This window comes from Cyclopterus lumpus, chromosome 17, assembly GCF_009769545.1.
Source record: "Cyclopterus lumpus isolate fCycLum1 chromosome 17, fCycLum1.pri, whole genome shotgun sequence".
NCBI lineage: Eukaryota > Metazoa > Chordata > Actinopteri > Perciformes > Cyclopteridae > Cyclopterus > Cyclopterus lumpus.
This window is the reverse complement of record NC_046982.1, coordinates 23,195,944-23,222,200: the sequence shown is the minus strand read 5'-3', so window position 1 is coordinate 23,222,200 and position 26,257 is coordinate 23,195,944. Positions and strand designations below refer to the sequence as shown.

General features: G+C 48.5%; 1 protein-coding gene across 1 annotated transcript in view; it reads left to right on the top strand.

The window, feature by feature from the left end:
• Positions 1-5,192: 5,192 nt before the first annotated feature.
• The window catches only part of slc4a2a (solute carrier family 4 member 2a), a 22,388-nt gene continuing 1,323 nt past the window's right edge, over positions 5,193-26,257 (top strand). The window contains exons 1-20 of the mRNA XM_034555205.1: positions 5,193-5,282; positions 7,139-7,295; positions 7,443-7,659; positions 7,744-7,868; positions 9,414-9,556; positions 12,762-12,942; positions 13,353-13,488; positions 13,785-13,932; positions 14,603-14,699; positions 14,786-14,970; positions 18,299-18,518; positions 20,126-20,329; positions 20,529-20,677; positions 21,542-21,736; positions 21,995-22,204; positions 22,646-22,735; positions 22,832-22,998; positions 23,079-23,332; positions 23,413-23,582; positions 24,105-24,278. Of these exons, the coding sequence (XP_034411096.1) occupies positions 5,244-5,282; positions 7,139-7,295; positions 7,443-7,659; positions 7,744-7,868; positions 9,414-9,556; positions 12,762-12,942; positions 13,353-13,488; positions 13,785-13,932; positions 14,603-14,699; positions 14,786-14,970; positions 18,299-18,518; positions 20,126-20,329; positions 20,529-20,677; positions 21,542-21,736; positions 21,995-22,204; positions 22,646-22,735; positions 22,832-22,998; positions 23,079-23,332; positions 23,413-23,582; positions 24,105-24,278 (3,261 nt within the window). The 5' untranslated portion in view covers positions 5,193-5,243. The remainder of the gene's footprint in view (positions 5,283-7,138; positions 7,296-7,442; positions 7,660-7,743; positions 7,869-9,413; positions 9,557-12,761; positions 12,943-13,352; positions 13,489-13,784; positions 13,933-14,602; positions 14,700-14,785; positions 14,971-18,298; positions 18,519-20,125; positions 20,330-20,528; positions 20,678-21,541; positions 21,737-21,994; positions 22,205-22,645; positions 22,736-22,831; positions 22,999-23,078; positions 23,333-23,412; positions 23,583-24,104; positions 24,279-26,257) is intronic.

The following is a 26,257-nucleotide window of genomic DNA, read 5'->3' as shown; positions in this document are numbered from 1 at the left end:
GTACACGTAAAGCTGCCTCATCCTTTCTGACCTCAAGGGGGTGAATAACGACGTTCAGATATACAGTTCCTCCCATTATTGATTAATCTTCGTCTAAACATCATCAAAACAGCAGGAAGTCTAGGCGGTCAGTTTATTAACAGACACACACACACACCTCACTGAGTTTTACTGTTACAAAACTAATGTATAATAAGTAATGAATAAATAATACACACTAGATAGGAGAAGTACTACTGCTGTGTACTACTGTGTCATAGAAATAAAATGTGTGTGTGTGCGTGTGTGTGTGTGTGTGTGTGTGGTTCCCACAGAAGGTGACGCAGGTGAACTTCCTGCTGTGTTTACTGAACATGTCAGAATAAAAGCACATTGATGACAGTAAACAAACAGCAGAAACCACAAACAGGAATCTACCGAACACACATCCCTGTACTTCTGTCTTTGTGAGGACCCTCATTGACATAACCCTCTAGCCCTGACCCCCTAACTCTAACCATGACCCCATAACCCTCTAACCATGATCCCCTAACTCTAACCATGACCCCTGAGCCCTCTAACCCCAACCCTCTAACCCTGACCCTTTAACCCTCTAACCCTGAGCCCTCTAACCCTGACCCTCTAACCCTGACCCTCTAACCCTCACCTTTCTAACCCTGACCCCCTGATCTATCTGGCACACTGTGAAGAAACGGCCTTGTCAGAAACCCAATCCAAACCCTTCCTGTATCTCCAGTACCTGGACGATATCTTCGGCTTCTGGGATAAAACACAAACATAACATTCATCATCATATGGTTACACAGGTCTTCTCCAGAGACCCCAGTGACCAGAATATAACACTGTCTACTAAAGTGTTGTATAAGGACACCGACCGCCATGCACTCCTTCGCAAGTCCAGCTACCACCCCAAGCACACCTACAGAGGTCTCATCAAGTCCAGCTACCACCCCAAGCACACCTACAGAGGTCTCATCAAGTCCAGCTACCACCCCAAGCACACCTACAGAGGTCTCATCAAGTCCAGCTTCCACCCCAAGCACACCGACAGAGGTCTCATCAAGTCCAGCTACCACCCCAAGCACACCGACAGAGGTCTCATCAAGTCCAGCTACCACCCCAAGCACACCGACAGAGGTCTCATCAAGTCCAGCTACCACCCCAAGCACACCTACAGAGGTCTCATCAAGTCCAGCTTCCACCCCAAGCACACCGACAGAGGTCTCATCAAGTCCAGCTTCCACCCCAAGCACACCGACAGAGGTCTCATCATTACATTACATTTCATGTCATTTAGCTGACGCTTTTATCCAAAGCAACTTACAATAAGTGCATAAAACCATGAGTCCAAACTCAGAACAACAAGAATCAAGGAAGTAACATTTCTTCAACAAAGCCGAAACTACAAAAATACCATAAGTAATACCATGAGTAATAAGTAAGTGTCATTCAAGTGCCACTGAAGTGCTAATCAGTTTTTATTCAAGGTATAGTCGGAAAAGATGTGTTTTTAGTTTCCGACGGAAGATGTAGAGACTTCCTGTCCTGATGTCAATGGGGAGCTCGTTCCACCAATGAGGAGCCAGCACAGCAAACGATCGTGATTTTGTCGAGTGATTAGCTCGAAGTGAAGGAGCTACAAGTCGATTGGTAGATAGAGGAAATAAGGATCTGGTGGTTCACTGTGTCAAAGGCAGCAGAAAGGTCTAGAAGGCTAAGGACAGAGGAGAGAGGTCTCTGTTGAGTGGCCTTGAATCCAGACTGGTGGGGGTCTAGAAGGTTGTTACTGTGGAGAAAGGAGGAGACTTGGTTAAAGATAGCTCCCTCTAGAGTTTTGGAAAGGAAGGGGAGGAGAGAGACAGGTCTGTAGTTGTTAACTTCAGACCCCCTTAACCCTGACCCCCTTGACCCTGACCCTCTAACCCTGAACCCCTTAACCCTGACCCCCTTAACCCGGAGCCTCTAACCCTGACCCCTTAACCCTGACCCCCTTAACCCTGAGCCACTAACCCTGACATTCTAACCCTGGCCCTCTTAACCCTGACCCCCTTAACCCTGACCCCCTTAACCCTGACCCCCTTAACCCTGAGCCACTAACCCTGACCTTCTAACCCTGACCCTCTTAACCCTGACCCCCTTAACACTGACCCTCTAACCCTGATCCCCTTTACCCTGACCCTCTAACCCTGACCCCCTTAACCCTGAGCCACTAACCCTGACATTCTAACCCTGACCCTCTTAACCCTGACCCCCTTAACCCTGACCCCCTTAACCCTGACCCCCTTAACCCTGAGCCACTAACCCTGACCTTCTAACCCTGACCCTCTTAACCCTGACCCCCTTAACACTGACCCTCTAACCCTGATCCCCTTTACCCTGACCCTCTAAACCTGACCCCCTTAACCCTGACCCTCTAACCCTGACCCCCTTAACCTTGACCCTCTAACCCTGACCCCCTTAATCATGAGCCTCTAACCCTGACCCCCTTAACCCTGATCCCCTTTACCCTGACCCTCTAAACCTGACCCCCTTAACCCTGACCCTCTAACCCTGACCCCCTTAACCTTGACCCTCTAACCCTGACCCCCTTAATCATGAGCCTCTAACCCTGACCCCCTTAACCCTGACCCTCTAGGGAACCTGGTTCTAACGGGCCCCGTTTCCGAAAGCAGGTTCCGTTAACCCTCTGAATGAGTGTCCTCACTATGTAGCAAGTACAAGAAAACACACACGTGAGAAAAAAGGTTTCTATAGATTTAACTGACGTCATGAGGACACACACACACACACACACACACACACACACACACACACACACATAATCACACGTAAACACACACACATAATCACACGTAAACACACACACATAATCACACGTAAACACACACACATAATCACACGTAAACACACACACATAATCACACGTAAACACACACACATAATCACACGTAAACACACACACACAGGGATGTGGTATAAAGGTAGCTGCAGGTTGTTTCAGTCTCTCTGCTGGACGAACACTCAAACTGTTTTATGGATTCTATGATATTTTTTAGGTAAAGTCATTTAATTATAAAATAGTTTCACAGTTCGACGTCCAACCTGAAAACTCCTTGTGCTGTAGTTCCTGCTGCTAGCCTGCAGAGGGCAGTGTGACTTTCTCTTCTACGAGCCAATGAGAAGAGAGTCCATTCCCCTCACCTGAGGTGAGTCACATCCACTTTACAGCTGTTTTTCAGGTAACAGCAATACTGCAGTACTTTAAATACATATACAGTACTTTAAATACATATACAGTACTTTAAATACATATAGTATACTGTATATATTCAAAGAACTAAATGTACTTTAAATGAGGATGATGATGATGTCAGGTGTGTGATGAAGATGTGAGTGATGAAGATGTGAGTGTGTGTGTGTTTGTGTGTGTGTGTTTGTGCGTGTGTATGTCTGTGTGTGTGTGTGTGTGTGTGTGTGGCTGTGTGGACAGCCAAGGGGCGCAACTAACCTTGACGGACAGCTCGGTTGCTATGGTGACCTTCAGCTGATCAGGTTTCTGTAGAGAGAATTAGACCTTTTCTTTCCTCTCTGTTTCCTCTTCTTCTGCTGCTTTTATTTTACTTCCTTCTCCCCCTCACCCCCCTCTCTCCCCCTCTCCCCCTCTCTCTCCCTCTCCCCCTCTCCCCCCCTCTCCCCCTCTCTCTCCCTCTCTCCCCCTCTCTCTGTTCTCTACCTCCCTGTTGGTTTCAGTCTTTGCATTATAATTTCTCTCTTTCAGTGCTGCGAGGACGTTGAGGTAGGCTCCAACTCTCTTCCTGTTTCACACACACAGACACACACACACACACACACAGACACAGACACTCACGCACACACACACACGCACACACACACAGTGACAAGAGCAGGACTCAGATCAGCTGAATCCAACATGATGTTCAATGATAACTTGTAAAATGATAAACATAAAGTTTACAAGTTAAAATATAAAATATGATATTTGAACAGTTATCGCAAACATGAATAAGCTGTAATGTAAACGAATCAGGAGCCAATCGGAAGACAGGACTACTTCCTGTCTCCTCCAAACTGCTCTCTGATTGGTTCTTTCAAATATCAAGTCCCGAAGTACATTTACACGTTGTACTTTTACTACATTTCATTTATCAGCTTTTGTTGTGAAACAACATATAATCAACTAATCAATGATTATAGATCTGTTCTGATTTTTTCCCTCAATATTAAAGCTGACTGTTTGACCTTCGACCTTTAAACTCCTTCACTAATTCATTCACTCACTCGTTCATTAATTAAATAAAGAACAAATTTATTCATTCATTCACTCGTTCATGAATTAATTTATTAATTCACTCATTCACTCATTTATCCACTGATATCGTGTTTGTGACGTTGACCAATAGGAGCGCAGTGTTGATGTAACCAAAGTAGATCTAACATTAGTGCACAGGGTGTTCGGGGATCCCTTAGAGCATGGGGCTTCGGGGACCTATAAGAGCATGGGGCGTTCAGGGACCTATAACAACACTTGCCTTTCGGGGACCTATAAGAGCATGGGGTGTTCAGGGACCTATAACAACACTTGCCTTTCGGGGACCTATAAGAGCACGGGGTGTTCAGGGACCTATAACAACACTTGCCTTTCGGGGACCTATAAGAGCACGGGGTGTTCAGGGACCTATAACAGCACTGTTATAGTGCATGTTAGTGCACGTGAGCGTGCCCCACTGCTTAGATCCTCGCTCTGCTCTCATACTGACAGCGTCGTTGTGGAAACGTAGCACCACCCTCTTCATGGAAACGCTGTTAGCTCTGCTGGCACTGTTGGAACTGTTGGCACTATTAGCACTGTTAGCACTGTTAGCACTGTTGGAACTGCTGGCACTATTAGCACTGTTAGCACTGTTAGCACTGTTGGAACTGTTGGCACTATTAGCACTGTTAGCCCTAGAACTGTTAGCCCTGTTGGAACTGCTGGCACTGTTAGCCCTGTTGGCACTGCTGGACCTGTTAGCACTATTAGCACTGTTAGATTCTAGCTTCAGGCTATGTTGCCATGTTGAGAGCCATGTGGAGGCCACATCTTCACCCTCCAGTGACCGGAAACGCTTCACTTTCATTCACAAAATCCTGATAATCTTCAGTGTTTCCTCCTTCAGGTTGTGGTGCCTGAACTCACCTGCTGAACATCAGACGCACTTTGACCTCTGACCCCTGAAGGAGCCATGAGCCACCATCAGAACTCTCTGGGTCCTGGTGCCGAGGTCAGTCTGTCTCAAGAAGATCATATTCATCTCATTAAAGTATGAAGACATGACATTGTTGTCCCTGTGAACGAGGTGAGCGGTCGTACTGAGGCTCAGCTCACTGTCAGATTACGTGATGTTGTTACCATGGTAACGGCTGGCTGTGATGTCATCAATACAGGATATGTGAGACGGACACATTTGTAACCAAATTCAAGCAGCTTTCCCTGAAAACACCTGAAATCCTCCAGGAACGACAGAGCTGATGTTAAAATTTAACAAAATATTATCTGCTCAGATCCGTACGGCGTGTTCAGGGACCTATAACAGCACGGGGCATTCGGGGACCTATAAGAGCATGGGGCGTTCAGGGACGTATAACAACACTTGCCTTTCGGGGACCTATAAGAGCACGGGGTGTTCAGGGACCTATAACAGCACTGTTATAGTGCATGTTAGTGCACGTGAGCGTGCCCCACTGCTTAGATCCTCGCTCTGCTCTCATACTGACAGCGTCGTTGTGGAAACGTAGCACCACCCTCTTCATGGAAACGCTGTTAGCCCTGCTGGCACTGTTGGAACTGTTGGCACTATTAGCACTGTTGGCACTATTAGCACTATTAGTGCTAATAGCACAGTGCGTTAGGTTACCGCCAAGAGCACGGGTGTTGGGGGACCGCCAAGAGCACAGGGTGTTGGGGGACATCCAAGAGCACAGTGCGTTAGGTTACCGCCAAGAGCACGGGGTGTTGGGGGACCGACAAGAGCACGGGGCGTTGGGGGACCGACAAGAGCACGGGGCGTTGGGTGACCGACAAGAGCACGGGGCGTTGGGTGGCCGACAAGAGCACGGGGCGTTGGGTGGCCGACAAGAGCACGGGGCGTTGGGTGACCATCAAGAGCACGGGGCGTTGGGTGGCCCACAAGAGCACGGGGCGTTGGGTGACCATCAAGAGCACGGGGCGTTGGGTGACCGACAAGAGCACGGGGTGTTGGGGGACCGACAAGAGCACGGGGCGTTGGGTGACCATCAAGAGCACGGGGCGTTGGGTGACCGACAAGAGCACCGGGTGTTGGGTGACCGACAAGAGCACGGGGCGTTGGGTGACCATCAAGAGCACGGGGCGTTGGGTGACCATCAAGAGCACGGGGCGTTGGGGGACCGACAAGAGCACGGGGCGTTGGGTGACCGACAAGAGCACGGGGCGTTGGGTGACCATCAAGAGCACGGGGTGTTGGGGGACCGACAAGAGCACGGGGCGTTGGGTGACCGTCAAGAGCACGGGGCGTTGGGTGACCATCAAGAGCACGGGGTGTTGGGGGACCGACAAGAGCACAGGGTGTTGGGGCACCGACAAGAGCACAGGGCATTGGGGGGCCGACAAGTGCACAGGCATTGGGGGACCGACAAGTGCATGGGGCGTTGGGTGACCTACAAGAGCATGGGGCGTTGGAGAATCGCCAAGAGCACGGGGCATTGAGTGACCTACAAGAACATGGGGCGTTGGAGAACCGCCAAGAGCACGGGGCGTTGGGTGACCTACAAGAGCATGGGGCGTTGGGTGACCATCAAGAGCACAGGGTGTTGGGGGACCGACAAGAGCATGGGGTGTTGGGTGACCGACAAGAGCATGGGGCGTTGGGTGACCATCAAGAGCACAGGGCGTTGGGTGACCATCAAGAGCACGGGGCGTTGGGTTACTGTCAAGAGCACGGGGTGTTGGGGGACCGACAAGAGCACAGGGTGTTGGGGGACCGACAAGAGCACAGGGCGTTGGGGGGCCGACAAGTGCACAGGGTGCTGGGGGGACACCGTACAGGGATGACATCTTGGACTTAATCTTGGACTTAATATGGTCCCTCTCCTCCTACAGCCTCTGTCTCCTCTTCCTCCGCCACATAGCCATATTGATGAAGAAGAGGAGGACCTGAACAAGGTCTTTGATGTTCAGGGTTTTCAGCAGATCCTTGGTCCTGCAGCTCGCAGCCCACCGGAGAAAAGTAGAGTCTACGATGAGCAGGACTTTGAGGGTAGGGAACCAAAACGATGTTCTAGGTTCTAGTGGTTTCTTGGGAAAGTTCTTGTTCTGGTCGGGGTCTATTAGGTGGTTTCAGGGGGTCTTTGGGATCCCTAAAGGGGTCCTTGATACCAGTCCTAAATAAATGTCCCTGCTGCAGATCACCGTCACTTCTCCCTTCATGTTCATCACCCGCTGTCCAAACCGCCCAATGAGAGCAGGAGGAAGAGGACCAACCAGGGGAGGAAGGAGGGGAGGCAAGGCTCCGCCCCTAACACTGCAACCACCATAGAAGAAGACCAGGAGGAAGAGGAGGGCGAGGAAGAGTCCTACTGTCAGAGTGGAGAGGAGGGGGGGCGAACAACCACGCCCACCAGGTGAGTCAAACGCCTGGGAGGAAAATATGGGATTTATCCCTCTTTTTATTCCACCACCTAACGTGTAGCTCCTCCCCTTCACAGTGATGCTCCAACCATCTCGTCAAATCACAACGGACTCTCAGCCGGTTGCATCATGACAAGCGTTGCCGTTGACGACACTGACGAGGCAGAAACGCTGATGTGTGTCGACCTGGACAGCATCAAGAGTCAGTGAACCTGTATATTTATATATGTTCATGTATAGGTGTATACATATAACAAGTATATATATATATATATACATATATACTTTTTCTATATGTATATACTTTTTATGTAAAACTACAGCTGTCAGATTTCAAAACTTACTATAGTTAAATAATTATATTATTATCATACATCAAAGTCCTCTCATAATAATAATAATAATAATTAGAATGATTAAGAATCAATAATGAATAGTGTATAATGATAATAATAATAATAGTCCAGAGACTAGAGACCAGGGTTCAGAGAGCAAGGTCCAGGGTACAGGGTCCAGAGACCAGAGACCAGGGTCCAGGGTCCAGGGTCCAGGGTCCAGAGACCAGAGTGTTAATGTGTGTGTTTATGATCCGCACAATCAGAACTCTAGACAGCTGTGTTTACTCATCGTTAACTCATGTTAGCGTGCTAACGTGCTAATCTAAGATCAGCAGATTAGCATCTCCCAGTATGCAGTGGGGCACTTTGGCTGAAGACCCACTGAAGGAATGTTTTCCAACATGAAGGAGCTTTCTGTCACTTCTGGACCTTCATCATGTGACCTGAACACAATGCGGTCCTCCTACACGCCGAGCCCACGGCCTCTATCTACTGTTTCTGTCTGTGTGTGGTTCTAGTCCTGGTCCTGGAGGACTTCATCGGTCTCCCGGATCAACTTCAAGCCGGCATTTATCATGTGTGTTGTGTGACAGGAGGCCGATCTCAGTGAGTAGTCTTGTCTTTAAGAGCTGAGGCAACACTGGTACGTTATCGTCTATAAAGACTGTCCATGACGTCAGCGATGTAAATCTTTTTAGGTTTACAAGTATATCAAGTAGTTCTAAAAGTGTTGATCAGTAAAACGTTCTATATCTGATGCTTCTCCTTAGACGGCTTTACAATCTGTCCACATACGACATCCTCTGACCTTTGACCTCACAGCCTCTGAGCGTAGTCCTGTGTTGCCTTGTAGCTCCTTTAGATCCTTCAGGGTTCACACTGATGTTTGTGTTCACGGTCAGCTGACTCAAGAAATGATGTGAAAATGTCTTCTTTCAGAGTAAATCTAATTTTTACAGAAACCTGAAACTCACCTGTGGATTACTGCAGAGGGTAAACACACCTGTGTGTGTGTGTGTGTGTGTGTTGAGCTGATTGGATAATGCAGAGTTCACGTCTTGTTTTACAGATTCTTCATTGAAGTTCAATCGAGCCTGAAACTCCATTAGACTGCAGAAAGTTCCCATGAGACCACAGTGTGTGTTTGTTCCTGTAGCTTTTAACCTCAAAGTGAGGACATTCTCGTTGGTGCAGGCTTCAGACCAGGTTTTAAGGTTCAGACCTGGTTTTAAGGTTCAGGTTTAGGCTCGGGTTGGGTGGTTTCAAGTTCGGTTAACGTCAGCAGGTCTCCAGGAAATTAATGTAAGTCAATGCAATGTCCTCAAAAGGCATGTAAAAAGGCATGTGTGTGTGTGCGCATTTGTTTTTAACCTCTGACCCCATCCCACATGTATGCACCCCCCCCCCAGGTCACCGATTGGATGATGTTCCTGCCGTGAGGCGTCACCTGGTGAAGCGGAGCTCCAGAGGGCCGATCGTCCACGTCACCAAAGATCAGATCAGAACATCGTCACACCTCCAACACCTCCAACCGGACCGGACTCCTCATGAGGTCAGAGGCTCACTCAGAGTGCACACACTTTAACTACCTGTTAGCTCAACTTTTACACAGGTAGAGTCCGACAGGTAGAGTCAGACAGGTAGAACCACACAGGTAAAACCACACAGGTAGAGCCGCACAGGTCGAATCAGACAGGTAGAGTTAAGGTAGAGTCAGACAGGTAGAGTTGGACAGGTAGAGCCAGACAGGTAAAGTGAGACAAGTAGGGCCACACAGGTAGAGTCAGACAGGTAAAGTCAGTCAGGTAAAGTCATATAGGTAGAGCCACACAGGTAGAGCCAGACAGGTAAAGTCAGACAGGTAGAGCCACACAGGTAGAGTCAGACAGGTAGAGCCAGACAGATAAAGTCAGACAGGTAGAGCCAGACAGATAAAGTCAGACAGGTAGAGCCACACAGGTAGAGTCAGACAGGTAAAGTTAGTCAGGTAAAGTCAGATAGGTAGAGCCAGACAGGTAAAGTCAGACAGGTAGAGCCACACAGGTAGAGTCAGACAGGTAGAGTCAGACAGGTAGAGTCAGACAGGTAGAGCCACACAGGTAGAGTCAGACAGGTAGAGTCAGACAGGTAGAGTCACACAGGTAAAGTCAGACAGGTAAAGTCAGACAGGTAGAGCCAGACAGGTAGAGTCACACAGGTAAAGTCAGACAGGTAGAGTCAGACAGGTAAAGTCAGACAGGTAGAGCCAGACAGGTAAAGTCAGACAGGTAGAGCCACACAGGTAGAGTCAGACAGGTAGAGTGACTCAGATAGAGCCACACAGGTAGAGTCAGACAGGTAGAACCACACAGGTAAAACCACACAGGTAGAGCCGCACAGGTCGAATCAGACAGGTAGAGTTAAGGTAGAGTCAGACAGGTAGAGTTGGACAGGTAGAGCCAGACAGGTAAAGTGAGACAAGTAGGGCCACACAGGTAGAGTCAGACAGGTAAAGTCAGTCAGGTAAAGTCATATAGGTAGAGCCACACAGGTAGAGCCAGACAGGTAAAGTCAGACAGGTAGAGCCACACAGGTAGAGTCAGACAGGTAGAGCCAGACAGATAAAGTCAGACAGGTAGAGCCACACAGGTAGAGTCAGACAGGTAAAGTTAGTCAGGTAAAGTCAGATAGGTAGAGCCAGACAGGTAAAGTCAGACAGGTAGAGCCACACAGGTAGAGTCAGACAGGTAGAGTCAGACAGGTAGAGTCAGACAGGTAGAGCCACACAGGTAGAGTCAGACAGGTAGAGTCAGACAGGTAGAGTCACACAGGTAAAGTCAGACAGGTAAAGTCAGACAGGTAGAGCCAGACAGGTAGAGTCACACAGGTAAAGTCAGACAGGTAGAGTCAGACAGGTAAAGTCAGACAGGTAGAGCCAGACAGGTAAAGTCAGACAGGTAGAGCCACACAGGTAGAGTCAGACAGGTAGAGTGACTCAGATAGAGCCACACAGGTAGAGTCAGACAGGTAGAGTCAGACAGGTAAAGTCACACAGGTAAAGTCAGACAGGTAGAGTCAGACAGGTAGAGCCAGACAGATAAAGTCAGACAGGTAGAGCCACACAGGTAGAGTCAGACAGGTAAAGTCAGTCAGGTAAAGTCAGATAGGTAGAGCCAGACAGGTAAAGTCAGACAGGTAGAGCCACACAGGTAGAGTCAGACAGGTAAAGTCAGACAGGTAGAGTCAGACAGGTAGAGCCACACAGGTAGAGTCAGACAGGTAAAGTCAGACAGGTAGAGCCACACAGGTAGAGTTAGACAGGTAGAGTCAGACAGGTAGAGACAGACAGGTAGAGTCAGACAGGTAAAGTCAGACAGGTAGAGTCAGACAGGTAAAGTCAGACAGGTAGAGTCAGACAGGTAAAGTCAGAAAGGTAGTCACTCAGATAGAGCCACACAGGTAGAGTCAGACAGGTAGAGTCAGACAGGTAGAGTCAGACAGGTAAAGTCAGACAGGTAGAGTCAGACAGGTAAAGTCAGAAAGGTAGTCACTCAGATAGAGCCACACAGGTAGAGTCAGACAGGTAGAGTCAGACAGGTAAAGTCACACAGGTAAAGTCAGACAGGTAGAGTCAGACAGGTAGAGTCAGACAGGTAAAGTCAGACAGGTAGAGTCAGACAGGTAAAGTCAGACAGGTAGAGTCAGACAGGTAGAGTCAGACAGGTAGAGTCAGACAGGTAAAGTCAGACAGGTAAAGTCAGACAGGTAGAGTCAGACAGGTAGAGTCAGACAGATAGAGTCAGACAGGTAGAGTCACTCAGATAGAGCCACACAGGTAGAGTCAGACAGGTAAAGTCAGTCAGGTAAAGTCAGACAGGTAGAGTCAGACAGGTAAAGTCAGACAGGTAGAGTCACACAGGTAGAGTCACACAGGTAGAGGGAGGTAGACTCAGAGGTCAGTCTCTCTCAGTCTTGGTCTCAGGATGGTCGGCTTGGACCTGAAGACTCGACAAAGGAAGGTACTGCTGGTCTGTTTATCCAGATTTCTGACATAATTTAGCCTGAAATGTATTTTGGAGCAGTTTATCTTCGTTAATCTTTGGTTTAGTCCACTTTAGCCTGGTTTGGTTTGGTCCTGTTTCATCATACAGTTAGGTTTGCTCTGATTTAGTTTGGTTATTTTTTGAGTTTCTGTTGTTAAGTTTAAATCATTCGCAGTTTGAGTATTCTCATTGTTTTTTTGACACTCGTTGTAAAGCAGGAACTGTGTCGCTGATCCTGGTTCAGCCTGTAAAATGGTCCATTCATCCTGGAACCTGCTAATTGTCTTTTATTTGCATAATTAATCTCATTGTCAAGTATTTCATAAGAAAAGCGAAATGGAAACGTCTAAATTTGATTTTAAAAAAGTGTTTGAGGTGTTTTTTGTCTCTGTGGAAGAAGAGTTGCACTAAATGTCTCATGGGTTCATATTTGACACAAACATAAGGGAGCTATGGAACCCTTGAGAATACCTTCATCTCCAGTTACCTTCTTCTTCTCTGTGGCCGTCAAACAGTCGATTGAAACAGAATTTACATTTCTTTCATTTCAAAAGTTTTCTGAAACCCGGAAGGTGTGAAGTCTCTCTGGTCTTCACACGGTTAGAGGTGTGAGGGTGTAAACCAGGTCCCACCCTGAAGCTCACGGTGTACCTTAAGGGTCGGCTGAGACACGCAGAGTCACGGTGAAACTTGAGGCCAGCGACTGAACATCCTCACGAGTGTTTCTGCGTCCAGGTGTTCGTGGAGCTGAACGAGCTGGTAATCGACAGGAACCAGGAGCTGCAGTGGAGGGAGACAGCCCGGTGGATCAAGTTTGAGGAGGAGGTGGAGGAGGAGACGGAGCGCTGGGGAAGACCACATGTCGCCTCCCTGTCCTTCCGCTCCCTGCTGGAGCTCAGAAAAACCATCTCCCACGGTGAGGAGTCTCTCTGTTGCCCCCGGTGGAGAGACTCTGCACACCACCATAGCTCAGGCCCCATAGTCTGTAGCCAGAGATCCTTTATTGTTCCCTTTCATTTGAGTGACTAAACCCCTTAAAGTCCAAAATGTCTCGATTCTGGGTGCAAATTCAGGGTTTGGCCCAAAATTATAGACCAATTAAAGGAAACACGATTGCATCAAAACACACCACTTTTTGAGGATTTATCTTCTCGGTTATTTATCCAAAGCCACTTATTGTAAGTGGCTTTGGATAAAAGCGTCAGCTAAATGACATGTAATGTAATCTAAAAAAGTCCTTCAAATTGACCAAAGAACATTTTCTTTGGTAAAAAGAGTCAATGTGTGGTGATGTCACGGTGTGAGGTCATGGCGTTGTGTTTTCAGGGGCGGTGCTTCTGGATCTGAAACAGAAGACTCTGCCGGGTATCGCTCAGCAGGTGGTGGAGCAGATGGTGATCTCAGATCAGATCAAAGCTGAAGACCGAGCCAACGTCCTCCAAGCTCTGCTGCTCAAACACAGGTTCATCTAATGGTTCATCCATCAATCTATTGGTTCATCCATCCACCTAATGGTTCATCCATCCACCTCATGGTTCATCCATCCATCTAATGGTTCATCCATCCACCTAATGGTTCATCCATCCACCTAATGGTTCATCCATCCACCTCATGGTTCATCCATCCATCTAATGGTTCATCCATCCACTTAATGGTTCAACCATCCACTTAATGGTTCATCCATCCACTTAATACTTCATCTATCCACTTAATGGTTCATCCATCCACTTACTTATTTATTTGTGTTTGTTTCTTCAGTCACCCCAGTGATGAGAAAGATCACAGCTTGTTCAGCAGGTACATCTCTGCAGCCAACATGGCCACCTTGATGGACAGACACAACGGCCAATCAGAGCCTTCCATCAATCTGACGAATCACAAAGAATCGGATGGAGAGAAGTCCAAGGTAATAAGAAGTCTGTTACAGACTCAAAGTTTGATCATGACCAGAAGCTCCGGTGGAGGTCAAATTAACCTGTAACATCTGTTCCCTGTTTTTTAAGGGTCATGTGCCTAAGAGAAGCAGATGAAACAGCACAATGTCACATTACTTTTATTTTATTTTAAATACTGAGTGTGTGGATGAAGCATAGATCGGCAAGCTACCTTGCTCTTTCCACCATGCTTTCATGCTAATGTTACACTGGTGACAGAAAATGAGCCCAACAGTCTCCGGTTCCTTTTTCCTCACTCCTCGCCGCTGGGAGACTACGAGCAGGTGGCAGCTCCGAAGACTAGCCAGCATTAGTGATAGACAAGCTATCCAGCTAACTAGCCAGCATTAGTGATAGACAAGCTATCCAGCTAACTAGCCAGCATTAGTGATAGACAAGCTATCCAGCTAACTAGCCAGCTCTAGTGATGGACAATCTAGCCAGCTAACTAGCCAGCTCTAATGATAGATAAGCTAATCAGCTAACTAGCCAGCTCTAATGATGTACAATCTTGTGTTTACTAACAGAAAGGGGGTCTATACTGTATATTCTCTCTCTCTCTCTTTCTCTTTCTCTCTCTCTCTCTCTCTCTCTCACTCTCTCTCTCTCTCTCTCTCTCTCTCTCTATATATATATATATAGAAAGAAGCCCTGCCCATCAGTCTCTCCAGATCCAAACATGAAGTGAAGCTGATGGAGAAGATCCCAGAGAGAGCTGAGGCCACCGTCGTCCTTGTGGGTACGCGTCACGTCATCATCTTCATTCCTGTCTCTGTAGAGCGTGAGGTCCAGTGGGTTTATTGCATCCCTCTGATGTGTCTGCAGGCAGTGTGGGCTTCCTGGAGCAGCCGTCTATGGCGTTCGTACGGCTGCAGGAGGCGGTCCTGCTGGAGTCCGTCCTCGAGGTTCCGGTTCCTGTAAGGTTCCTCTTCCTCCTGCTGGGTCCGCCTACCGCCAACATTGACTACCATCAGATTGGACGCTCCATCTCCACGCTCATGTCCGACAAGGCGAGTCCCTGCAGGTTTAATACCATCTGCTACTGTTTTGGATTTTGCATCACTATCCTGAATAAACCCTGATGATAAGCAGCCCACGGACTGAAGCTACCTTGCCCGGACAAGGGAAACCGGGGCACCCTCCCGGAGCCAGACCCAGGAGGGGAGCTCGTCAGCGAGCGTCTGGTGGCCGGGCTTTCGCCCATGGGGCCCGGTCGTGCTCAGCCCGAAAAAACATCATGGAACAGCAGTCACCCTGTGGACCCACCACCCGCAGGGAGAATTATCGGGGTCGGGTGCTATGTAGACCGGGCGGCGGGCCAGGCGGGAGACCTGGGCGGACCGATCGCCGGCGGCATAGACTAGCTCTAGGGACTTGGAACGTCACCTCACTAGCGGGGAAAGAGCCGGAGCTGGTGCAGGAGGTGGAGCGGTACCAGCTAGATATAGTTGGGCTCACCTCCACGCACAGCATGGGCTCTGGAACCAAGCTCCTGGAGAAGGGTTGGACTTTGTCCTTTTCTGGAGTTGCCCAGGGTGAGAGGCGCCGGGCGGGAGTGGGGATACTCACGAGCCCCCGGCTGAGCGCCGCTGTGTTGGAGTTTTCCCCGGGGAACGAGAGGGTCACCTCCCTGCGCCTACGGGTTGCGGGGAGTAAGGCTCTGACTGTTGTTTGTGCTTATGCACCGAACAGCAGTTCAGAGTATCCGGCCTTCTTGGAGTCGGTGGGAGGGGTCCTGGAAAGGGCGCCGCCTGCCGACTCCATAGTTCTCCTGGGAGACTTCAACGCTCACGTGGGCAATGACAGAGAAACCTGGCGGGGCGTGATTGGGAGGAACGGCTTGCCCGATCTGAACCCGAATGGTGTTTTGTTGTTGGACTTCAGTGCTAGCCACAGTTTGTCCATAACGAACACCATGTTCGAACATTAGGTGGCTCATAAGTGTACCTGGTACCAGAACACCTTAGGCCGGAGATCAATGATCGACTTTGTAATCGTATCATCTGATCTGCGGCCGTATGTCTTGGACACTCGGGTGAAGAGAGGAGCAGAGCTGTCAACTGATCACCACCTGGTGGTGAGTTGGATCAGATGGCGGGGGACTCGGCTAGAAAGACCTGGCAAGCCCAAACGTGTAGTGAGGGTGAACTGGGAACGTCTGGCAGAGGATCCTGTCCGGGAGGTCTTCAACTCCCACCTCCGGAAGAACTTCTCACAAATCCCGAGGGAGGCTGGGGACATGGAATCCGAGTGGACCTTGTTCAAAGCCTCTATTGTGGACGCGGCTGCTCGGGGCTGTGGCCGGAAGGTCATCGGTGCCTGTCGTGGCAGCAACCCGAGAACCCGGTGGTGGACACCGGGGGTGAGGGAAGCCGTCAAACTGAAGAAGGAGGCCTTTCGGGCCTGGCTGGCCCAGGGGTCTCCTGAAGCAGCTGACGGGTACCGGCGGGCCAGAAGGGCTGCAGCGGCGATGGTCGCGGAGGCTAAAACTCGGGCATGGGAGGAGTTCGGGGAGGCCATGGAGAAGGACTTTCGGTTGGCCTCAAGGAAGTTCTGGCAAACCATCCGACGGCTCAGGAAGGGAAAGCAGGGTCTACCCCAGGCTGTTCTCAGCAGGGGGGGGGAACTGCTGACCCGGACTGGGGACATCGTCGGGAGGTGGAAAGAGCACTTTGAGGAACTCCTAAACCCGGCCAACATGTCCCCCGGAGAGGGGGCAGCGCCGGAAGACTTTGGGGTGGATTCACCCATATCCCTGGCAGAGGTCGCTAAGGTAGTCAAAAAGCTCCTTGGTGGCAAGGCGCCAGGGGTGGATGAGATCCGCTCTGAGATGCTGAAAGCGCTGGACATTGTTGGGCTGTCTTGGTTGACACGCCTTTTCAGTGTCGCATGGGGGTCGGGAACAGTGCCCATGGACTGGCAGACCGGGGTGGTGGTTCCCATCTTCAAGAAGGGGGACCGGAGAGTGTGTTCGAACTATCGTGGTATCACACTGCTCAGCCTCCCGGGAAAAGCTTATGCCAGGGTGCTGGAGAGGAGGCTCCGACCGCTTGTCGAACCTCAGATTCAAGACGAACAGTGCGGATTCCGTCCCGGTCGTGGAACAGTGGACCAGCTCTTTACCCTCGCAAGATTACTGGAGGGGTCCTGGGAGTTTGCCCAACCAGTTTACATGTGCTTTGTAGACCTGGAGAAGGCTTTCGACCGGGTCCCTCTGGGTTTTTGTGGGGGGTGCTGCGGGAGTATGGGGTGCCGGACCCGTTGGCACGGGCCATCCGGTCTCTGTACGCCTGCAGTAGGAGCTGTGTTCGTCTCCTCGGTAGTAAGCCAGACACGTTCCCGGTGGGTGTTGGCCTCCGCCAGGGCTGCCCTTTATCACCGGTCCTGTTCGTGACCTTCACGGACAGGATATCTAGGCGCAGCCAGGGGGCGGAGAGGATCCGGTTCGGGAGTCTCGGGATCGCCTCTCTGCTGTTTGCGGATGATGTGGTCCTGTTTGCCTCCTCGGACCGTGACCTCCAGCATTCACTGGGGCGTTTTGCAGCCGAGTGCGAAGCGGCAGGGATGAGAGTTAGCACCTCCAAATCTGAGGCCATGGTGCTCTGCCGGAAACCGGCGGATTGCTCCCTCCAGGTGGGGGCAAACTGCCTACCCCAAGCGAAGGAGTTCAAGTATCTCGGGGTCTTGTTCACGAGTGAGGGTAAGGTGGAGCGGGAGATCGACAGGCGGATCGGTGCGGCTGCAGCAGTAAAACAGGCGCTGTACCGGTCCGTCTTGGTGAAGAGGGAGCTGAGCCGGAAGGCAAAGCTCTCCATTTACTGGTCGGTCTACGTTCCAACCCTCACCTATGGTCACAAACTCTGGGTCGTGACCGAAAGAACGAGATCTCGGATACAAGTGGCCGAAATGAGCTTCCTCTGTAGGGTGGCCGGGCTCAGCCTTAGAGATAGGGTAAGGAGCTCGGACATCAGGGGGGAGCTTGGAGTCGAGTCAGCTGAGGTGGTTCGGGCATCTAGTCAGGATGCCTCCTGGACGCCTCCCATTAGAGGTTTTCCGGGCACGTCCAACTGGTAGGAGGCCCCGGGAAAGACCGAGGACACGCTGGAGGGATTATATCTCCCGGCTGGCCTTGGAACGCCTCGGGATCCCCCAGAATGAGCTGGAAAGTGTTGCGGGTGAGAGGGAGGCCTGGGTCGGCCTGCGAACCTGCTGCCACCGCGACCCGACCCCGGATAAGCGGGTGATAATGGATGGATGGATGGATATTCTGAAGGTGCTGGACTGTCTTGAACCAACGTGATGTGTTCAAATGAATTCTGCCTCTGTCGGCTCCCTCAGCTCTTCCATGAGGCAGCGTACCAGGCCGACGACCGCCAAGACCTGCTGACGGCCATCAACCGGTTCTTGGACTGCAGCGTCGTCCTCCCTCCTTCTGACGTTGGTGGCAACGAGCTGCTCCGCTCGGTCGCCCGCTTCCAACGAGAAATGCTGCGAAAGAGGGAGGAAGAGCAGAGCAGCAAACTGCAAGAGAGACAGACCATTGTTCAGCCGGTCGGAGGTCGGTTATCATAAGCAGACCTTTTTGAATTGCTGATCCTCTTCTATCCATGTTTTTACCAAACACTTTAGCTTTTATTAGATAAGAGACATTACATGTCATTTAGCTGACGCTTTTATCCAAAGAGACTTACAACCATGAGTACAAACTCAGAACAACAAGAATCAAGAAAGTGACATTTCTTCAAGAAAGCCCAAACTACAAAAATACCATAAGTAATACCATAAGTAATACCATAGTAATACCATAAATAATACCATAAGTAATACCATAAATAATACCATAAGTAATACCATAAGTAATACCATAAGTAATACCATAGTAATACCATAAGTAATACCATAAATAATACCATAAGTAATACCATAAGTTATACCACAGGTAATACCACGAATAATACCACAAGTAATACCATGAGTAATACCATAAGTAATACCATAAGTAATACCATAGGTAATACCACAAGTAATACCACAAGTAATACCATGAGTAATACCATAAGTAATACCATAGGTAATACCATAAGTAATACTATAGTAATACCATGAGTAATACCATGAGTAATACCATAAGTAATACCATAAGTAATACCATAGGTGATACCATAAGTAATACCATAAGTAATACCTTGAGTAATAACATAAGTAATACCATAGTAATACCATGAGTAATACCATAAGTAATACCATAAGTAATACTATAAGGAACACCATAAGTAATACCATAAATAATACCATAAGTAATACCACAAGTAATACCACGAATAATACCACAAGTAATACCATAAGGAACACCATAAGTAATACCACAAGTAATACCATAAGGAACACCATAAGTAATACCATAAGTAAGTGCCATTCAAGTGCCACTGAAGTGCTAATCTGTTTTTATTCAAAGTAAGATGTGTTTTTAGGACAGGAAATAAGAGCAGAGTCGGGAGATGACTTACCACAAAAGTACCAAATCAGGATTCCATGAACAGCATCTTAAACCTTCTGTTTGCATCTTGGTTGAAAGAGTTGAAAGTTAAGCTGTGTCAAATGCTGTTTTTTACAGCTTCAGTGCGACAGCCCAATCACAGTCTCTGAGCCTCTCCGGGTTGCTCAATTGGCCTTGCCACTGAATTCCAACTCCTTCAAGCATAGCTTAGTCTTGAAACGCTTCACTGAATCTTTTTTCAAAAGCAGGTTTGAGCTTTGATGTCATTCTCTCAAAAGAACATGCAACAGACTTCAGAACAAAATGCTGAGCGCTTTACTTTCAGATAAAAGTAGATTAAGAGCTCAGGCAGGTTTTTTTGACAGGAGCTTGGTTTGATGTGGTAATCTTACGCATCTCGGTGGAAGTCTGAGATGTTTGCTAGGTAAATTCATATATTTAGCTCATATGTCATATTTCTACCTCCGCTAAGGAGGGCGTGTTTCCGGTTTGGTTTGTTTGTCTGTTTGCATTATTTTTCTACTCTGAAGATGGCCTTGGCGGAGGTCTGCACTCTCACCGTGCCCTGCCACTTTAAGATAAAGTCGAGGGACGTAATGTCCAAACCGTGATGTTGTGATGTCAGCTTGATGAGCAGACAATAACAGAGCTCAGTTCTTATCTACCAGACTCCCTCGTGCCCTCCAAACCCGGTGATGAGCCCCTGAGGAGATCAGGCCGTCTTTTCGGAGGTCTGATCAAAGACGTGACTCGGCGCTACCCTCAGTACCTCAGCGACATTCGAGATGCTCTGAACCCTCAGTGCATGGCCGCCATCGTCTTTATCTACTTTGCCGCTCTGTCACCTGCCATCACCTTTGGAGGACTTCTGGGTGAGTCTGGACTTCAGAAACACTGACAGACACTGAACTTCCTTTTGAGATTTGGTTGAACACGTTTTTAATTGCCACAAGTTGGTTGGAGAAAAGGCTGCCTCTCAAAGACCCTTCTGAAATTATAACAGAGGAATTTGTTTTCAAATATATTTTCTGTGAAGGTTTTCTAGCCATGTTCTCTTTTGCTGTGGCTCAGGTGAGAAAACCGAGGGTCTGATTGGTGTGTCCGAGCTGATCGTGGCCACGGCGATGCATGGCATCGTGTTCAGTGTGCTGGGGGCTCAGCCTCTGCTGGTGATCGGCTTCTCTGGGCCACTGCTGGTGTTCGAAGAGGCCTTCTACACGGTAAGCTCACCTGACAGAAACCCCACGCACCTGGATCAAAATAGGAGCTGAGGCAACATGCCTTTCTAGAAACAGTGTCCTTGTTACTCTGGGAAGTCTCCAGAACACAAAGGAAGCTAGATGTAAGCGTTCTGTCTTCCAATCATGCGACTACTTACCTCTGTGAGAGCGGCTCGCTAACCTTCACCAGCCGGACTGACAGCAAACATTTACTGAACCCAAATAGTTTTCATGTCGGCTCCATGGGAAGAAATCAACAGTGTCTGCAGACAGGTGATCAATAAGTGGAGAGACAGTTAATCAGTTCAAAACACAGTCTCAATCAGGTATAATCTGTTCTAAAGAGACGCTTGACTGAAACACTTTTAGTGAGGTTTAGCTGTTAGAGAACCATTTCCTGTGTCAGACTCAGGTTAAAGAGCCATTTACCTTACCTAGTGAGCAGATTCACAAAGACGTTCAGTTTGGGAAGACAGCCATCATATCAAATTGGTTCTCTGTATCAGTACATTCCCTGAGATGGGGAATCAGAATTTGAATGGAAAAAGAAATAGCCGGATCGCTGCAACTCTTGAACGCTTTAGAAACACAAAGTAAGTGCAGAATGTTTAGAGAATTAGTGTTTTGTAAAGTAAAGTACTTTTAAAGGCGTCTTCCACAAACCACTCTTATTTACGCCTGAAAATGTTGAAAGAAATATCTGCCTTAACTAATACAAATGTTTCTGATGAATCTAAATGTCGCCATCACTGACCACGAGCAACATATTAAGTGTTTGATTCACAAGGGGTCGAGAATGCTATGTATCTCGTTAGCCAACCTATCAACTGTTCCTTGAAACCTCCCTGGTGTGTTCATATGTAGTTTTGTAAAGCCAATGGGGTCGAGTATCTGACGGGTCGGGTCTGGATCGGTTTCTGGCTGGTGCTCATCGTTCTTCTCACTGTGGCCTTCGAGGGAAGCATCCTGGTTCGCTTTGTCTCCCGTTTCACTCAAGAGATCTTCTCCTTCCTCATCTCCCTCATTTTCATCTATGAGACCTTCGCCAAACTGGTCAAGGTGAGGTCAGAGGTCACAGGTCCACAACAAGCCTGTTGCCTTACGAAAGGTTTGTTAAGTAAGATTGTGCTTCAAATGATATTAAAGGACCTTGTGAATCTTTGGTGCAAAGTCCTTCTGGTTCTTTACTTAGTGTTTGACGACCCAAGCCACGTAGTTTTTATGGTTGGTCTTTCCGCCGAAAGAGGCAGTGCCTTCAGCCACCGCCCGACATGGAGCCTCAATGAGTCTTTTCTTCTTTGCGTTGATCTTTTCCAGATATTCCAGGAGCATCCTCTCCAAAACTGTTTCCATGGAAACAACACAGTATCTCCATCTATGTGCAACTACACTACAGCTGCTGGGGATCCTGGGAAGGTTCTTGGAGAACCAAACACAGCTCTGCTGTCCTTTGTTCTCATGGTGGGAACATATTTCATCGCTTTCTACCTGCGCAAGTTCAAGAACAGCTCCTTCTTCCCCGGCACGGTCAGTAAATACAAGTAAAGGTACAAGTACGGGTATGAGTACACATCCAGATAAGGGCACAGGTACATACATATACAGGTACAAAGGTATGTACAGACAGATGAAGGTTAAGGTACATATAACACACAAGGGGAAGGGGTGTCGACACATACAAGTACAAGTATACAGTTATGAAACTAGAGTTTGAGTACAGATTTACAGATTCTTGAAGGTTTATTTTATTTATCTTGCAGTTGCACTTCATTTCATTTGCACTTTATTTCACAACATATATAACAGAATGATCATTCTCTCAACAGCTCCATCTCTTAGTCTTAGATCCGGGGACTCTGTCAAAACGTCACTGGGTCCTGGTCTTCAATGCACCTGGAGTAGACTTGTTGGTTCTTACTTTTGGAGAACAAACCACTGGTCCATAAGCTGGTGTTCTGTGTGTTTCAGCTCCGTAGGATCATTGGAGACTTTGGTGTCCCCATTGCTATCCTCATCATGGTGCTGGTGGACTACAGCGTGGAGGACACCTACACCCAGGTCAGACCCGGGCTGATTCTAACAATCACACGACTCCTGTGTGGACACAACACACTGGGACAGACATTTAAACGCCCTCTTCCTGTCGGCTGACAGAAACTGAACGTGCCCAGTGGATTCTCAGTGTCCAGTCCGGAGAAACGTGGTTGGTGGATCTCTCCTCTGGGGTCGGACGGGCAGTTTCCTGTCTGGATGATGGCTGCCAGCATCCTGCCGGCCATCCTCGTCTTCATCCTCATCTTCATGGAGTCCCAGATCACAGCGTACAACATTTTCTTCTTGCCGTTGTATTTTATTCTCAGTTAAGACTATTGAAATAATTAGTTCTGCGTCTGTCCGTCAGGCTGATCGTCAGTAAGAAAGAGAGGATGCTGGTGAAGGGAACTGGTTTTCACTTGGATCTCCTCATCATCGTGGTGGTGGGTGGAGTCTCGGCACTGTTTGGTTTGCCCTGGTTATCGGCCGCCACAGTTCGCTCCGTCACTCACACCAATGCCCTCACCGTCATGAGCAAAGCCGTCGCTCCGGGAGACAAGCCGCGCATCCAGGAGGTCAAGGAGCAGCGGGTGACGGGCTTCCTGGTGGCGGTGTTAGTGGGTAAGTCACTGCAGTGTACTTCTACCCGCTGCTACTTTTACTACCATTACTACTTCTTCTGCTCTGGATTTCCCCCTCAGGTCTGTCCATTGTCATCGGGGAAGTTCTGCGTCAGATCCCACTGGCGGTTCTGTTTGGGATCTTCCTCTACATGGGTGTGATGTCGCTTAATGGGATACAGCTCACTGAGCGACTCATCCTGCTGCTGATGCCCCCGAAGTACCACCCTGATCACAACTACGTCCGCAAGGTTAGCCCCGCCCCCTGGGGGAAGACAGGCACATCACCCAGCGCCAGAGGTTCTGGACAAGAGTCAGACTTGTTTAACAACTTGTTTACTTATTTTATTTGGTGGCCGTGCCTTTAACTAGTCTTGGGACTTTATTCACTTGAATCTCACCCTAGGACTAACCTTGACATGAAGCTTGAACCTGGACTTACCTCTTTTGACTGGGACTTGTACTCAAACTTCACGTCATTTGTTGGTCTTGACTTGAAACTTGTTGGTCTTGACCTGGACTTGGCTTGAGACTATACTTGGGACTTGGCTTTGACTTGCTGGTCTAACATTGATGTGGGGCTTGCTTGACTTGGAATTTGTCTTGAGATCTGCCTCGGGACATGACTTGGGAGTTGTTGAACTTGACTTGGGACTTGTTTGAAGGGAACATCAAGTTCCAGTCAGTTGTGCAAACTAGTTCCTATAAAAAGACACATCACATGTAAATACACAAATAGACCATCAGCATACCTGTCTGTCTGTGTCTCACAGGTGCGGACGTTGAGGATGCACCTGTTCACTGTCATCCAGCTGACCTGTCTGTCTCTCCTGTGGGTCGTCATGGCGACAGCGGCGGCACTGGCCTTCCCCTTCATGCTGCTGCTGACCATCCCGGTGAGGATGCTGCTGCTGCCCCGCCTCTTCAACTGCAGAGAGCTGCAGAGCGTAAGTCTCACAACCAATCAGTGTTTAGACCAACAGGAGGAAGCTAGCAGCGATAGCAGCACCGCTAACGGAGAACCAACCGAGGTTCCCTTCAGTTATATTATGATGCATTCATCATGATATAACTGAGGCTCCCCTCAGTGAACATGAGTACTGGCTGAAGGTAAATGATAACGTTCTCATGATGCGTTCAGGCTCCGCTCAGTGAACATGAGTACTGGCTGAAGGTAAATGATAACGTTCTCATGATGCGTTCAGGCTCCGCTCAGTGAACATGAGTACTGGCTGAAGGTAAATGATAACGTTCTCATGATGCGTTCAGGCTCTGCTCAGTGAAAGTGAGTACTGACTGAAGGTAAATGATAATGTTCTCATGATGCGTTCAGGCTCTGCTCAGTGAAAGTGAGTACTGACTGAAGGTAAATGATAACGTTCTCATGATGCGTTCAGGCTCCGCTCAGTGAACACGAGTACTGGCTGAAGGTACATGATAACGTTCTCATGATGCGTTCAGGCTCCGCTCAGTGAACATGAGTACTGACTGAAGGTAAATGATAATGTTCTCATGATGCGTTCAGGCTCCGCTCAGTGAACATGAGTACTGGTTGAAGGTAAATGATAACGTTCTCATGATGCGTTCAGGCTCTGCTCAGTGAACATGAGTACTGGTTGAAGGTAAATGAAATGTTCTCATGATGCGTTCAGGCTCTGCTCAGTGAAAGTGAGTACTGGCTGAAGGTACATGTTAACGTTCTCATGATGCGTTCAGGCTCCGCTCAGTGAACATGAGTACTGGCTGAAGGTAAATGATAACGTTCTCATGATGCGTTCAGGCTCCGCTCAGTGAACATGAGTACTGGCTGAAGGTAAATGATAACGTTCTCATGATGCGTTCAGGCTCCGCTCAGTGAACATGAGTACTGGCTGAAGGTAAATGATAAAGTTCTCATGATGCGTTCAGGCTCCGCTCAGTGAACATGAGTACTGGCTGAAGGTAAATGATAACGTTCTCATGATGCGTTCAGGCTCCGCTCAGTGAACATGAGTACTGGCTGAAGGTAAATGATAACGTTCTCATGATGCGTTCAGGCTCTGCTCAGTGAAAGTGAGTACTGACTGAAGGTAAATGATAATGTTCTCATGATGCGTTCAGGCTCTGCTCAGTGAAAGTGAGTACTGACTGAAGGTAAATGATAACGTTCTCATGATGCGTTCAGGCTCCGCTCAGTGAACACGAGTACTGGCTGAAGGTACATGATAACGTTCTCATGATGCGTTCAGGCTCCGCTCAGTGAACATGAGTACTGACTGAAGGTAAATGATAATGTTCTCATGATGCGTTCAGGCTCCGCTCAGTGAACATGAGTACTGGTTGAAGGTAAATGATAACGTTCTCATGATGCGTTCAGGCTCTGCTCAGTGAACATGAGTACTGGTTGAAGGTAAATGAAATGTTCTCATGATGCGTTCAGGCTCTGCTCAGTGAAAGTGAGTACTGGCTGAAGGTACATGTTAACGTTCTCATGATGCGTTCAGGCTCCGCTCAGTGAACATGAGTACTGGCTGAAGGTAAATGATAACGTTCTCATGATGCGTTCAGGCTTCGCTCAGTGAACATGAGTACTGGCTGAAGGTAAATGATAACGTTCTCATGATGCGTTCAGGCTCCGCTCAGTGAACATGAGTACTGGCTGAAGGTAAATGATAAAGTTCTCATGATGCGTTCAGGCTCCGCTCAGTGAACATGAGTACTGGCTGAAGGTAAATGATAACGTTCTCATGATGCGTTCAGGCTCCGCTCAGTGAACATGAGTACTGGCTGAAGGTAAATGATAACGTTCTCATGATGCGTTCAGGCTCTGCTGAGTGAACATGAGTACTGGCTGAAGGTAAATGATAACGTTCTCATGATGCGTTCAGGCTCTGCTCAGTGAAAGTGAGTACTGACTGAAGGTAAATGATAATGTTCTCATGATGCG